This window comes from Raphanus sativus, unplaced genomic scaffold (genome assembly GCF_000801105.2).
Source record: "Raphanus sativus cultivar WK10039 unplaced genomic scaffold, ASM80110v3 Scaffold0239, whole genome shotgun sequence".
NCBI classification, from domain to species: domain Eukaryota; kingdom Viridiplantae; phylum Streptophyta; class Magnoliopsida; order Brassicales; family Brassicaceae; genus Raphanus; species Raphanus sativus.
Window position 1 is genome coordinate 1 of NW_026615559.1, and position 15,786 is coordinate 15,786.

Sequence of the window (15,786 nt, forward strand, 5' to 3'; positions counted from 1 at the left end):
TAATAGTTAAAAGACTATTGGTAATAGATTATTATTTTATTTCGTTTGAAAATTGATACATATTAATTATAATTTTTGAAAATTTCTTTGTACACATATTTATTATATATAAATAAATCTTTAAAGTCACTTAATATTTTCTTTTCAGTTATATAAAATTAATAATTTTAATTTATTAATATTTAGTTATATACTTTATGTTTTCAATCTTATATTTAAAAAAAATCAGATAACAATACAACATACATATAAGAACTATATCTATATTTTAAAATATTTTTAGATTTTGGATAAATCTTAATATTATTAATTTTAATCAATTATTTAATCAAATAAATTAATTTTCGTTTTTGTTTTTAGCTTAATTATATATTTTATTTATTAAGGCTAGTATCGATATTAACAGATCCGTTGCGAAAAATCAATTCGCGAATAATAATAGTATAGATGTGTGTTAACAAGCATTGGCACCCTATTTTTTTTTTTTCTTTTTTTTGGCTATGAAAACCTATCGGGTATAATTTTGGTCCGGTTTAGCAAAACCGGGAACCTAAACCGTTGCGTTTAAAGATCTAACCTGAAGAAGAAGCAGAGGGTTTTAGTTAGTTTCCGTGAAGAGGGTTTTGATGGCGCGTCGCAAATCAAACGCGCCGCCGAAAGCAACACGACAGCCGAGCAAGCAACCATCTTCCGGCGCCGAGAGATCAGCTCTATACGCCAGAAGGGAAGCCGCCAAAATCCTCCACACCGTTCTCCGAGGCGACGCCGAGCGCCGAGCCGTGGCTTCGATAAAGTCGCTCGTCTTCAGCCCTTCCGTGCGCAACAAACGCGGCACGTTCGCTCTCGTCTGCGAGACGCTAAAGCGTACGTCCTTTCTCCTCTTTAGCCAATAATACCCAAACAGTTAAAAATCGATTTTTCTTTTTGAAAGCTTATTTCTTGTATTATATGAACTATATGCAGATCTTGATGTGATTAAGGATGTTCTTGAAATTGCTAACGTGTTGAATAGCAAATGGAAGGTAATGTGATCATCGTAATTGCTATTAATGTAAAAATCGATGCTTTAATTTACACTTATTGAATTCTAAATCGTTTATTTTTAATAACCAAAACGATTTTTCTTAAAAGCCTGTTTATTCTTTTCAAATCAGTTCAAATCGGTTTAAAAGTATTTAATTTGGTCTAAATTTGTTTAATCAACCAATAATATTAGTGGAAATCCATGAATTCGATTAACTTCTTTTTTGTATATCTAATTTTTTGAAAACTATCAAAACAATTTTAGAATTTGACACGAAGCTAAAATATTTAATATAAATGTGATATACATAATTATATTAATATTTATTAATAATTCGACTATTTGCTAGTCCTCTTTGGATATTTTTGAACATTGCCCTCAATGCTTAGTTTTGTTCTTTTTGTTTGCAGAGGCAAGAGCCATTGGTCTACATTATCTGCTATGATATCCTTTTCGGCAAGGTAATAGCTTTTTGGCAGCTTCTCCAGCTATGTTTTTTGGTTGGTTTTCTCAAGGGAGCTTCTTTGATTGTCAGGAGACTCCATCGATTGGTGATGCTGAGAAGTTTCTTGTGCGCCGTAAAGATGCTCTACTGTCAGGTCTAGCCACGCTTCTTGTGAGGAAGAATGTTAAAAACGTTGAAGAGTTGTTGGATCTTTCTCAGCTCAATGGTATTATTATGATACACTAGGCATTAAGCGTGTTATCTGTTGTTGTCTTTGTCTATATAAATATTGATTTTAAGTTTTTTTTGATACAGGTCATATAAAGCCACGTTATGTTCGTGTAAATACACTTAAGATGGATGTAGATTCAGCAGTGAAGGAGCTGGAGAAACTGTATAAGGTACGTACTAGTGTTATATGTCTGTTTGTTTAGTTCTCACTTCTCACAGGATGAGTTCTTACACAATAAGGAAGTTATTTGATTCAGTGATTGTGGGAAGGAGCTCACACTTTCTTTTTTTTTTTTTAAATATGAGATAGGTGCAGAAGGATGAGACAGTTCCTGACTTGTTAGTGATGCCACCTGGCAGTGATTTGCATGCTCATCCTTTGGTTATGAATGGGCGTATATTTTTGCAGGTAGAATAGTGAAAGATCTTTGTAAATTCTGTTTAACATATAGTTTATAATTTTGCTGCTTGGGATGATAGGGAAAGGGAAGTTCAATGGTAGCAGCAGCACTGCAGCCACAAGCAGGTTGGGAGGTAGGCCCATATTTTCTGTTTGGTGGTTGTCAATAGACTTGTTGTATCTTACCATATGCTAAATTGAACCTTGTTTTGTGAAGGTTATTGATGCCTGTTCAGCTCCAGGTAACAAAACCGTTCATCTTTCTGCTCTTATGAAAGGACAAGGAAAAATCATAGCGTGTGAGCTAAATGAAGAACGTGTAAAGCGCTTGGAACAGACTATTAAGCTATCTGGTGCTACCAGTATCCTTCTTTTAGCATATACCCTTTTAGCTAAATGAGTTATGTTCCAAATGAGTGTTGCATGAAATTAAACACCAAATTTGATTGGATAAAGGCTTCTCAAGCCATGTCTGTCCATGATTGCTTTGCTTAACCACAAGCTGTAGATATTGAAGTCTTTCATGGTGATTTTCTGAGCCTAAATCCGGAAGATCCTTCTTTTGCAAAGGTAAAGCATTACTTAGTCTGAATCAAATGAACAATAGTAACCATCTGATGTTATTATCTAGAGTCCCTGTAGCATAAGCAGATGTAGTCATTTGAACCAAATGCATATGCGTGTGGCTGATTTATCGCAGGTTCGGGCTATATTGTTGGATCCATCTTGCTCTGGCTCTGGAACCATTACAGATCGTCTGGACCATCTCCTTCCTTCTCATTCAGCAGGTTTCAACTGACTCTTCTTTGTGTTTGTTATATTACACAATGACTGAACTCTTTTAAGACACTTTTCCCATGTAGATAACAAGAACTATGACTCCATAAGACTGCACAAGCTCGCTGTTTTCCAGAAGAAGGCTCTTGCCCATGCACTCTCCTGTGAGCTTACGTACTTGTTTCTCCAGTGTTAACTTTTTCTATTAGTAGTTTAGTACTCATCCTATGCCTATACACTTGTAGTTCCACAGGTTGAGAGAGTAGTATACAGCACATGCTCCATCCACCAGATAGAAAACGAAGATGTGGTCTCATCTGTCTTACCTCTGGCTTCATCCCTCGGCTTCGAACTTGCTACTCCTTTTCCTAACTGGCAGCGTCGTGGTCTCCCTGTATTCGCAGGATGTAAGTATCATCGCCCTTTCAACTCACCATGATTGTCTCTCTGTTTTTTTTTTCTAACAAGTTGATCATGTTGGTTTGCAGCTGAACATTTACTCAGGATGGATCCTGTGGAGGACAAAGAAGGGTTCTTCATCGCTTTGTTCACCAAGACAACAAACAAACTTGATAACCCAAAACCGTATGAGCTTCCTGAAGGAGAGTGTCGACGAAGACGCAAACAGTTTTATCCTTTTCTTTGGCCCAAAGTGTTCTTCAGAGCTTGGAATGGTAGGTTGCACGGGTCCAGGAGGTAAACTCCATATTAAGTCCCATCTCAGAAGACCAAGTACCTTTCTTCAAAGAATGAGGAACTTTTTTTGTAAACGAAACATCATTTTTATATAGTAGTCTCTCTTTTGAAACACTTCATTCGCCTCTTTCTTAGCTCACTGTGATCTTCATTTACTATTGAGGCCAACCTTTTAAGTCGCTTTTGAGCATGTTGTATACAAAGTTCATGTTGATTGGTACCTTGATTGGTTCAAGTAAAAGGTTGGCTGAAAAATTAGTTAATGTGCTTTGATGAGAGAGGAGAGAAGAGCAACATCATTTTCGTCTCAGGTACATATGCCTAAGGACATAAACTGGCCAATGATTGATAAATCAAGGTTTTTCCTTCCTCTGTGCTGCTCTCTTCTCTGGTGTATCCACCTCTCTTTACCCTATGATAGTTCCTCAAAACAAGGCAACAAGTTTCTCTGGCTGAAACTGAGTCCACAAGTCTTTAACAAGGCTTTGGGACATCTTGAAGTGCCTAGCCACAATTCTTAGTCTGAGTTTCTCAGTTTCCTTTGTTAAGGTGAAGAAACGTGATAAGAGAATCTAACAGGATATTTTGATTTGAGTTTAAAGATGTCTTCTTCTCTAATAGACAGAACATTATAACAGAGAGCAAGGATCAAACCACCTCCCATTTGTAACAATGATAACTAAAATGTCATCCTAAGAAGAGGTTAACTTGCACCTAAGATAACCAAATCACATGAGGTCTTAAATCAACAAATAAAAATCTAAACCAAAAACAGTTAGGCTGTTCATCATATATAAAGCAAATACACAGACTGAAATTTTCAGGACCGACCCCTCTTGTTGTTGCTGCAAGATGGGCACTTGTACTGCTTGATGTGCTCAGCTCTGGCTGGTGTTATCTTCACACACTTCCCATGGAACCAGCTCTCACAGAGGTCACAGCAGATCCAGAACTCATTTTCTGCATAGTTCTCACCACATGCCCCACACTCTGTTTCACCTTGCTCATCATCATCCTCCTCCTCTTCCTCTTCCTCTTTGGGCTCTGCCTTTGAGTACTTAGGCCGAGGTTCTGATCCTCCTCGCTGTAAAAAGGATATATGTTTTAGTTAGATGGACAAGAAACATAAGTGTTCATGTCTTAAAAAGAACACTTTACCTTGGAGTTTGATTTGGATCTGTTGCTGCTATTGTTGGAAACAGAGGATTTCTCCTTTGATTGTTTCTTAGCAGTACCAGTCACAACCTCAAAGACTGATGGTAGCTCATTCATCATATTGAAAAGGCGTTTCCTGCAACAAAAAGGTGGGACCAACAACATCAAATCACAGAGAGCTTCACAAACCTTGAACCTTAGCAGCATATACATATATACCACAACAAGAACAACATATAGACTCAAGAGGGAGAAACATACATACCTATCAGCTTTGTCAAACCCAAACCTGGATCCGAAAAAGAAAGCAACTGCAAGAAGCCATGCATCACTGTGGACAGCAACAAGGGACAGCCAATCCTTCTCCACCATCCCGTTCCGGGCAAAGTTGATACCCAAAACAGGCTCTGGGATCTCCGGGGGAACCTCTTCAGCCGGTAAATTCACTTCCCATTGCTCATTAGGGAGCCCATAAAGGCACAAGTTCTCCTTCTCTATTAAAATCACAAAACCAAAAAATAAGGACAAGCTGTAAGTAAGCCACAAACTAAATCCCTTACAAGATCACAAAAACACACAAAGACAAATGACATAAAAACAAAGAGCACAATGAGCCTCTGACTAAAACATCTGAAAAGAACAGAGATTCACCAAATACAGCTAGGTGAGGAAAGCAACATAAACAGTGATTTTAACCACACAGTCAAGCTGATAAGACTCCAGAGACTCTGAATTTAAACAGTGATTTTAACCACACAGTCAAGCTGATAAGACTCCAGAGACTCTGAATTTTTGTGAGGAAAACACAATCATCAATTAAAATCAAAAGAAATGATCAACACACAGAGAAACAAGAGCACTTTTAAGTCTCTCCTCCCCTGTCTCTATACTATTCAAACACCTCTATTACAAGCACAATGCTGAGCCCCCAAGACAACCTAAATCATGAAAATCACAGAAAGGAACAAACTTTTTTGTTTTTCACTTTAGCCAAGTCAAATAAAAATCAACACTTTACCAAACAAAAAAAAAACAGAGAAGGAACTTATCAAACCCCTAATGGCATAACCTCAAAAAAAAATCACAACAAAGACAATTCAATACTTAAGAAAAAAAAACAGTGACTTTCATCACCGGAGATCAAAATCTATAAACGGAACACTCACCGGGATCACAAAGTCGGCGGAAGTCATGAACATCTGCCAGAAACCAAACCAAAAAAAAATAAAAAAAATTGATTATAAACAATAGGAGAAAAAAAAACAAAAACAAAGGGGAAAGTAAAGTGTTGATGGAAACCAAATATTTTGTTTTTACCAGTGGTTAAAGCCTTAATCATGCCATTCCTACGACCCTTAAAGTCTCTGAAAACTTCCTCCACCGTGCGTGGGTTATACGCGCCACCTCCGTCCATAATTCTTACAGAACAGAACAGAAGAAGAAGACAGAAGACAGAAGACAGAAGCCTTTGACTTGGCCTTGAGAAAATTGTGTGCGAGAAAGAGAACGATAAAGCGTTATTTAATAAGATGAGGAGGAGTCCGCAGGTGAGGAGAAGTAATCAGATGTGGAAGGGATCACGATGAGGTTACACTACGGACCGCTTACATGTTGACGCGTGTCTGTTTTGATTTGTTTTAAGTCATTAGCTGACAGCCGGCGATGTCTCCGATACCTCCTGGTTATGTTTTTTGTGATTAGAAAGAGTTTGTCCTACTAAAGCTTCTTCATAGAACACATTTGTTACTTAGTTGCTGTGTTCTATGAAAAAGACTAAAAAAGTTGTTAAAACTAAAAATAGCTTGCCAACATTGTATAGTATTGTAGAGGCAGTGTTTGAGATTGGATCAATCAATGTTAGTTTTCAACCAGTTTTTTTATAGTAATGTGTTTTGTGTGTTTTATCTTTTGTGTTTGGGATTTTATTGGATTATCGGAATCTCATGTTCTTTCGCGCCAATTTTTCTTTTCTGGTAGTCATAACGGTTTTTCAAAAGAGTAGCTAACGGAAAATTTTAAATTTATATAGAGTTTGCACGCCAAAAAAATATTTGTTAATGGAACAATATTTTGTTTTTAGTAATCATAACGGTTTTTAATATTTGGTAACTTTCTTTCTTTCTTCTCAAAAGAGTAGTTAACGGATAGTTTTAAAGTCAAATATTTTTTTTGCGCCAAATTTTATTCCTGACGGAACAACATTTTTGGTAATAATAACGGTTTTTAATATTTGGTAACTTTCTTTCTTTCTTCTTTCTTTCTTTTCACAAAAGTAGTTAACTAAAAATTTTAAATTTATTTATTTTTCGTGGCAAATTTTATTTGTTGACGGAAAAATATGTTATATTGCAGTTTTCGGTATTTTCCAACAAAGTACTATGTAACAAATTACGCGGGGTAATGTAGTATTAGAAAGATATCTTCGACCATCTAGTATTTTGTTCTTCACTAATGAAAATTTCTGAGAAAGTTTTATAAAAATTATATGTTCATTTTGCGCCTATAAGATATCTGAATAACATATTTAACCGTTAAATTAGTCTATATTAACATATCATGTCCATAAAATTAATTATTTTCAAAAATACTGTGACTTTTCTATTTCAAAATATAAAAATCTCTTCATATTGCTCATAAAAATTATAATGGATGTCAATTAGCTGATTAAATTTTGACATGCATTCAATATTTATTTTTTCTCTTACTTCTAAACAAAATATAAAATTTAGTTAGCAGATCTTGAGTTTTTTTCTTTCATTCTTATTTTACTTTGTTTTTATCTAATTTTAAATATATTTAAATGTTTTTTTCAAAACTGAAACAAATCTCACTTATCAATTCATTTGTTGACAAGTGTTAGCTATTCAAATTTATGTTACTTAAATAAATATAAATTTCCTTAAAAATGAATATAACTTTCCTTTGGTCAAATTGTTTCTTTTTAATTAAAATTTTGGTGAAATTTAAAAACTTTTGTTTTTTGTCCTTTTCCTATATAAAAGCACAAGTATTTATTTCATATTACTGAAAGAAAATCTCATTTACCATACTTAGATTTAAATAAATATCTTAAATAAATATGATAAATTTATGATTTTGTCACAAAAGTATTGGAATCGTTTTATAAGGAACCAAATCAATTTAATAGTTATTCCAAGACATGATATTTATCCCCTTATACACAAGATAAAACAATAGTTAAAAATGGGATAAATATCCTCAAGATTTAATTTCATTTATCAAATCTTGATTTTCCAATATTTTAGATTAATAAATTTTAAAATAATAATTAGAATTCATGACTAATGGCGTTCGTAGAACCAAACCACATTTCCTGTTTTTTTCCCTCAAATTATATAGGCAAGTTGGGTTTTAGGGCTTTCTCTGATTAAGTAATTTGCATTTTGTAGTGTCAAAGCCCATTACTGGCGTACCAACCAATCATCTCAAAGAACCCATCCCATCAAATAGCTTTTGTTAATTGTTTTCTGAGTGGCCATGTCACGTCGAAATATATTTGATCCCAATGTGCCAATTTGGTATACTAAATGATAGTAAAGGAATCATGACAAAGTCAGAAGGTTGTTATTATTTCTCTCCATCAAAAGCAGAGAGCTTTATGTTCTCCTTCAATGTAAGGCAGATTTTCGACAGTCCTTTGCCTTGTGATCCAAGTGCTAGCCCGATCAGGTAAACTATGGTCGACCCTCTTCTTTTCCACTCTTTTTGCAAGGAGACATAATTTCTCTGATAAATAAATAAATTAATTATGCAATCTCCAGGCACTGTATTAGCGAGTTTTTTTTTTGAATTATACAGAGGTATCCTGGTCCCACTGAAATGGTCCAGACTAGTCACGTGTTGCCACTTGTCAGTTCTCTGTCCCTGGCGATGCCGAAATGTTAATTCCCCAGTGGCCGAGATTCGAACCCAGGTGGCGAAACTCACAACTGTAAACTCTTTACCAACTGAACTAGAAGCCTCGGTTATATATTATGCAATCTCCGGGCACTGTATTAGCGAGTTTGCTAAACCCGTAACATGAGGGTTGTGCATAGAGGATACACATCTAAGTATCTAACTTAGATTATTTAGAGATGTAGATGGATTTTGCTCCGCTTTTAATCCGTCTCCATTCGTTGTTTCTGAAGACATGTCGTTGACAAAGGTTAGTACAAGCAACGCCTTGACCGACGGTGCATGCACGTCCGCTTCTAAACGATCTTTTAGGCTAGAAACTCAGTTTTGAAGACGTTGGTTAGTAAGATCTTTACTCGGGCCAATTTTTTGTCCATACCACGAAACGATATGCTTTTTCCCCGTGTCGAGTTTGAAGAGCCTTTGCCCCAGAACCAGCCTGAATGATATATGATCATTTCTTGAGATGAGAGTTGTGTCGTGCGTTAACAGTCTCATTGGCTGTTAACAGAGGATAGCAAGATGATATATAGCGAGTCACATTGTTGTAATTGTGCAATCTTTAGTCATTCCTTGGCATTTGTAAGATAATCGAGCTGTTGACATATTACCTGACTAAGTTAAAAAAAACTAAGAAATAATAATTTTTTAAAAAAATCTATCTGCTGAGGTTTTTAAGCTCACGGTGATCTGATCTACACACACTGTAGTTATAGTTAAGACTGAATGTCACTAATCAGCAACCTGGCTTGATCAGACTATTCAAAAAATGGTAAGAAATAATAATTTAGGAAACCAAAGATTATACAAAAGTTGAACGGAGGAGATATCAATGTGGGTTTTCTAAAAAATGAAAGCCATATCCATATCTATTGTGTCATAGTAGCCAAGGATAGAAAATATATTCAACTTTATAATATAGTTCTTTGATTATGACATTGGAACCTCTGGAACAGTTCTTTTCTTTCAATATTATTTGTTCCTTTTGTGCGTTACTTATAAATCAAGAAACTGAATCCAGCTTATAATTAGGTGTTTAGAGATGTTGCTATTGGAGTAAGTGCAACCAAACAAACACTGAGATTTAAGTCACTTGTAGAAACATCGTTAAGTGATCACACCAAACCTTACAAGAAAACAGTTAAGAGTATTCTTAAATCACATTTTAATTTGAACGAAAGAAAGATTCACTTATCTTCCGAACGACTGGATGAATCCTTATAACTTTATAATAATTGGAGACAGTCTTAATTCTCTACATTTTCCCAGTGGACGGAGGCGTTTGGATTGAACGTGGGAGTCTTTTTGTCTCTATAAAACTTGATTAATGAGAGACTTACGGAAACAGGTATTTTATGGTTTTGTTTTTTATGGAGAGACACATTATGAATTTGAGACACTTTATCCCAACAGCTATTTTTTTTTACCATTTCTGCCCCTGAGTAGCGTAAGTGTATTGTTCTCTCATTGTTCTCCCTCTCGTTGCCTTAGTAAATAATGGTTATGTTTTTTCCCGGTTTGTAACTAGGTGCAATTAATGTTAAAGTAAGTAAATAACTTTGGTTGTTTTATGAGATTTCTTATTTTATTGGGTACAGAGACAAGCTGAGTTGTGGTTGGACATAAACGCTATGAACAACAATTATATGGATAGCCCATTTGTAGACGCCGTATATGTGGACAAAGAAATTGGCGGAGAAGAGAAGAGAAACAGAGCCACTTCCACCCCTCTGAAGTAATTACCTCCGTAGATCAGAGACAAAACAGAGCAAAATAATTGTTATTGTCAGATAGGATTGTTAGAATTAGAAAATCAAGAAGAGTTTAGTAGAGAAGATTAGTAATTTGTGTAAGACTTAAGAGAAAGAGAGAAACATGGCGAGTGAGGAGTTGAGAGAATAATGGAAATGATTCACTTGATTGATTTGTTTATGGGAGCAACCCATATATAGAGACTTACAAGTACAATGTCGACAGAAGGGAAATAATAAACAAGTAGAACCCTAGACAATGAATAAACAATAGAGAAAGAAGACAAGGCTGATCTGCGCACACTGATCCGGGATAGCGACAGGTCCTCAACGTCTCTCTTGACTTTGAACCTTAACCAACCCATGTGATCCGATCCCCTAACGTTCCTATTGCTTCTGATAGCATAAGGTATCTTCCTTTAATCATACTAGGCGAGATACACTTCAAGTCTTGCCTTGCACTTCACACTAGGTTGCATGTTGCATGAACAGACTTGTCTCTCAAGTTACTTCCTCCTTTACTTAGTTTAAACTCGCCTGGTTCCCTCTTGTTCTTCATCACTTCATCAACACTTATTGCTTCATCTCAACACTCCCCCTCAAGCTTGACCATATGGAACAAGTCAAGCTTGGAAGCCATGAAGCATTCCCTCATTAAAACCTTGATATGCAAAACCCAGTGGGACAAAAAACATATCAAGGAAAAAGAGTAGAACACCTCATGGCTAAGGGGATCAGTGTGATGAAAGATCCACGAGTCCCAACTTAGAATGTATGAACTCGCAAACCTTAGTACTAGCAGCCTTGGTGAAGATGTCAGCCAACTGATCTTCACTCCTTGTGTAGCATGGCAAGATTATCCTTTGCTCTACAGCCTGCCTTACTTTATGGCAATCCACCTCAATGTGTTTAGTCCTCTCATGGAACACATTGTTGGATGCTATATGTATTGCAGCTTGATTGTCACAGTGCATGGTGATTGGGGATGAAGTCTCTATGCCCAAGTCTTTAAGCAGATTCCTGATCCAGATCAGCTCACTAGTTAGCTTCCTCATTGCCCTGTATTCAGCTTCAGCACTTGAACATGACACAACCTTTTGCTTCTTGCTCTTCCAAGTCACTAAGTTGCCTCCAATGAAGGTGCAGTAGCCTGTAGTTGATCTCCTATCCACTCTATCTCCTGCCCAATCAGCATCACAATAGCCTACTATCTCAGTACTCTTGTTGCATCCCATCCAGACCCCCTGACCTGGTGCCTCTCTTAGGTACCTTAGTATCCTCTCCACCATGTTCCAATGGTGCATCTTTGGAGCTTGCATGTGTTGGCTTACTTGGTTGACTGCAAAGCAAACGTCTGGTCTGGTTATAGTGATGTAGATGAGCTTCCCAACCATTCTTCTATAGTGCTTGACATCAGTGTATGGTTGATTCTCAATCTCCCCCTCACGCATCACTTTATATCCATCCTCAAGTGGAGTCTTTGCAGCTCTTCCTCCTAGATCACCAGCCTCCTTTAGCAAATCTAAAGCATACTTCCTTTGAGATAAGAACAATCCCTCCTTGGATCGGCATATTTCAATGCCTAGAAAATATTTTAGCTCTCCCAAATCCTTGATATCAAAGGATGCCTTGAGATATGCCTTGGTTGCAAGTATCCCCTCTTTGTCACTGCCAGTGATGATGATATCGTCCACATACACTAGGATCACAATGATTCCCTGCTTGCTGGTGAGTGTGAACAAGGTGTGATCAGCTTCTGACTTCACAAAGCCTCTCCCATTAAGTGTGGTGCTTAGTTTGTGATACCAGGCTCTTGGTGATTGCTTCAGACCATAGATAGCTTTCTTCAATCTGAGAACATTGCCTGGCTTCACTAAGTGTTCAAGACCAGGAGGTGGCTTCATGTAAACTTCATCTTCCAACTCTCCTTGTAAGAATGCATTCTTCACATCCATTTGCCATAGATCCCACTCCAAGTTGACTGCTAAGGAGAGGACTATCCTTATGGTGTGTAGTTTTGCAACAGGCGCAAATGTATCAAGGTAATCCTCTCCATAGGTTTGAGTGAAGCCTCTTGCTACCAACCTTGTCTTACGCCTCTCCACAGTACCATCAGCATTGTATTTGATGGTAAATATCCACCGACTAGTCACAGCTCTCTTGCCCTTTGGTAGTTCTGCCTCATACCATGTATCATTGATTATCATGGCACTTGACTCACTGCCCACTGATTCCCTCCATTCTGCATGCTCCATAGCTTCCTCATATGATCTTGGAATATATTCCTGATCCAGCTCTCCTATGAACACTACATGCTCTTGTGGGTATTGTGCTAGAGAGCACACTGCTTGGATGGGATGAGCTACTGCTTGAGAGTTGAAGTAGACTCTGTTGTTTTTCCAGTTTGTTGCTGGCTGCCTGACTCTAGTGCTTCTCCTCAGGGTCGGTTGAGTGTCGCCTTCTTCACCACTAGGACCTGAACTCATAGTAGGCTCCTCTTGAGTCTCTTGAGTGATATCCTCATGCGCATGCTGCTCCACTTGTTGCTCAGCTTGATCAGGACTTGCTGACTGCTCCTCTTGTTGCTCAGCTTCATTGTCCCCCTCATGATCAAGGTGAGTAACCTCAGGAGTAGCTGCTGGTGTCACTGGTGCTTCTCCGGATGCCCTCTCAACAGGTACACTGATGCCTAGACTTTCCATGACTCTTCTTAGGCTGGATGCTCTATCTGAAGCAGAGTGAGATAGATTCTCTAAATCCTCCCAACTGTTTCCATCATAGTAGCCTTTGGATTCCAAGAACTTGACATCCCTGGAGACTAAGACCCTCCTGGTCTCTGGTACAAAGCATTTGTACCCTTTCTGAGTGGGAGAATATCCAATGAACACTGCTTTTGTACTCTTGGCCGCCAACTTATCTCTTTGCTCTCCTGGAACAAAGACAAAGCAAAGACAACCAAACACACGCATATGTTCAATAGATGGTTGAGTGTTATTCAGTACCTCATAAGGGGATTGGTCATGTAGGACTCTTGTGGGAATCCGGTTGATTAAGTAGCAGGCTGTTAAGACTGCATCACCCCAAAAACGTTTAGGCACACTTGTATGGAACATCATACTTCTAGCTACCTCCATAAGGTGCCTGTTCTTTCTCTCGGCCACACCATTTTGTTGTGGAGTGTATGGACAGCTAGTTTGGTGGATCATCCCATGTTTGGCTAGATGTTGCTTGAAAGCATTGCTTGTATATTCTCCTCCATTATCTGATCTCAAAATCTTTATCTTGGCATTAAAGTGATTAGTGACATAGTTTTGAAAATTTATAAATGCTTCTAAGACCCTATCTTTAGATTGCAATAATGTGATCCATGTGTATTTGGATTTCTCATCTATGAAGGTGACAAAATATTTGTGATGCTCTCTAGAAACACATGGAGCAGTCCATACATCAGAGTGTATAAGGTCAAAGCAATTTTCATAAATTTTACTTGATCTAGGAAACACATTTTTGCAATGTTTTCCTAAGATACAAGCTTCACAATCACTTTTAAAAGAAATACTAGGCAACATGATGTTCAAAGCACGAGAATGAGGGTGTCCTAATCTAGCATGCCACAATACATCTTTAGGTAAAGTAGAAATAGAGTTTAAAGCATAAGATAAATCGGCTGATGACTTGGTGTCTTCAAGCAAGTACAAGTCTCCTTTAGTCACACCATTGCCAAGCAACCTACTAGTCTCAATATCCTGAAAGTACACTTGGTTAGGTGTGAATGTAACATGGCGAGTGAGGAGTTGAGAGAATAATGGAAATGATTCACTTGATTGATTTGTTTATGGGAGCAACCCATATATAGAGACTTACAAGTACAATGTCGACAGAAGGGAAATAATAAACAAGTAGAACCCTAGACAATGAATAAACAATAGAGAAAGAAGACAAGGCTGATCTGCGCACACTGATCCGGGATAGCGACAGGTCCTCAACGTCTCTCTTGACTTTGAACCTTAACCAACCCATGTGATCCGATCCCTAACGTTCCTATTGCTTCTGATAGCATAAGGTATCTTCCTTTAATCATACTAGGCGAGATACACTTCAAGTCTTGCCTTGCACTTCACACTAGGTTGCATGTTGCATGAACAGACTTGTCTCTCAAGTTACTTCCTCCTTTACTTAGTTTAAACTCGCCTGGTTCCCTCTTGTTCTTCATCACTTCATCAACACTTATTGCTTCATCTCAACAAGGATCTCTCGATAATTTGGGTCCATCACAAAGCATGTGCGACGAAGATTTAACAAAACCCAAGTCTTTTCAATATATGTGCTCCAAAAAATTCTCACGAAACAAAGTATTTGATACAGAGGCATGGGGTTTTGAAAAGTTTGAATCTTTTACTCATAGAGTATAACGGCGTATCTAACGATGGAGATCAATAGAATATCGATGAGAAAATGACAGAAGTCGTAGTTGGTGAGATGAAAAAAGTGTCGGTGCTTTTGAAATAAAAAAAATAAACCTTGAATGTTGAGATTGTCTGTAAAACCCACCACCACCACCATCTCCTCCTCACGTCTTCTATCCACCATCCACCACCACAACATCCACCAACACGGTATCCACCACCACTTCCTCTCCTTACGTCTTCTACCTCTGTATCTCCATCCACCACCACAACATCCACCACCACGACATCTACGACCACTTTCTCTTCCTCACGGCTTCCATCTCCATGTTGTGGATGAAGATCTTGTGGACGAAGTCTTATGTTCAAGATTTTGTGGATGGGGCAACCACCTCCACCAACCACCACCATTGTATCCACACTCATGTCTTCCACCATCGCTTCCATAACCACCACCGCCTCCACTGCGGTATCCATCGCTTCCTCCACCATGGCCTCCACCTCCACCACCACCACCATCGTTTCCATGGGACTGAACCTCGCTAATGTTGCGGCCGTCAAGCTTTTGTATGTATCCACCGCTTCCTCCACCACGGCCTCTACCGCCACCACCACAGCAACCCTCACCGTATTCATAACAAGTAGCGACCACCGTTGTATCGACCCTCACGTCTTCCACAATCACCACCGCGGCACCGCATCCACTGCGGTATCCACCGCCACCTCCACCATAGCCTCCACTGTTGCCACCGCCACGGTATCCGTTGTCTACACCACCACCATTGTCATCTGAATTGCTTTTCCAATTTTAATACCAGTCTTATTGGTTAGGAAAACAAATTTGAAGAAAACAAAAGTCAAAAATTGGAAGAGAAATGAATGAAGATCTAAAAGTGTCAACGGCGGCAGAACGGAACAGAATCGACAAGGGAAAATCGGAGGAAAAGGAAACAGAAGTCGGTGAGATGGACGGCGGCAAAACG

The 15,786-nt window shown here is 38.1% G+C and overlaps 2 protein-coding genes across 2 annotated transcripts; one reads left to right on the forward strand and one right to left on the reverse strand.

The window, feature by feature from the left end:
• The first annotated feature begins 592 nt into the window (after positions 1–592).
• LOC130501639 (25S rRNA (cytosine-C(5))-methyltransferase NSUN5-like) lies at positions 593–3,687 on the forward strand. The gene is made up of 13 exons (XM_056996482.1): positions 593–864; positions 964–1,022; positions 1,435–1,485; positions 1,560–1,695; positions 1,785–1,870; positions 2,011–2,109; positions 2,181–2,234; positions 2,318–2,462; positions 2,609–2,670; positions 2,801–2,888; positions 2,964–3,041; positions 3,123–3,284; positions 3,366–3,687. Exons 1-13 carry the CDS (start codon positions 627–629, stop codon positions 3,575–3,577), a joined length of 1,470 nt encoding a protein of 489 aa, XP_056852462.1. The 5' UTR covers positions 593–626; the 3' UTR covers positions 3,578–3,687.
• A 532-nt stretch (positions 3,688–4,219) lies between these two features.
• Positions 4,220–6,223, reverse strand: LOC108806329 (PHD finger protein ALFIN-LIKE 4). Its single transcript, XM_018578415.2, has 5 exons — positions 6,046–6,223; positions 5,895–5,927; positions 4,994–5,222; positions 4,732–4,864; positions 4,220–4,657 (listed from the first exon to the last, which is right to left on the reverse strand). The coding sequence occupies exons 1-5, from the start codon at positions 6,140–6,142 to the stop codon at positions 4,394–4,396; spliced, it is 756 nt and encodes a 251-aa protein (XP_018433917.1). The 5' UTR covers positions 6,143–6,223; the 3' UTR covers positions 4,220–4,393.
• Between the last annotated feature and the right edge of the window lie 9,563 nt (positions 6,224–15,786).

Coding starts and splice junctions, on each gene's coding strand:
- LOC108806329 (XM_018578415.2), bottom strand. CDS start 6,142: ATGGACGGAGGTGGCGCGTATAACCCACGCACGGTGGAGGAAGTTTTC. Junction 4,865..4,993: donor GGGTTTGACAAAGCTGATAG/GTATGTATGTTT, acceptor TTTTTGTTGCAG/GAAACGCCTTTTCAATATGA. Junction 4,658..4,731: donor GATCCAAATCAAACTCCAAG/GTAAAGTGTTCT, acceptor TCCTTTTTACAG/CGAGGAGGATCAGAACCTCG.
- LOC130501639 (XM_056996482.1), top strand. CDS start 627: ATGGCGCGTCGCAAATCAAACGCGCCGCCGAAAGCAACACGACAGCCG. Junction 1,486..1,559: donor ATGATATCCTTTTCGGCAAG/GTAATAGCTTTT, acceptor TTTGATTGTCAG/GAGACTCCATCGATTGGTGA. Junction 2,235..2,317: donor AGCCACAAGCAGGTTGGGAG/GTAGGCCCATAT, acceptor TGTTTTGTGAAG/GTTATTGATGCCTGTTCAGC.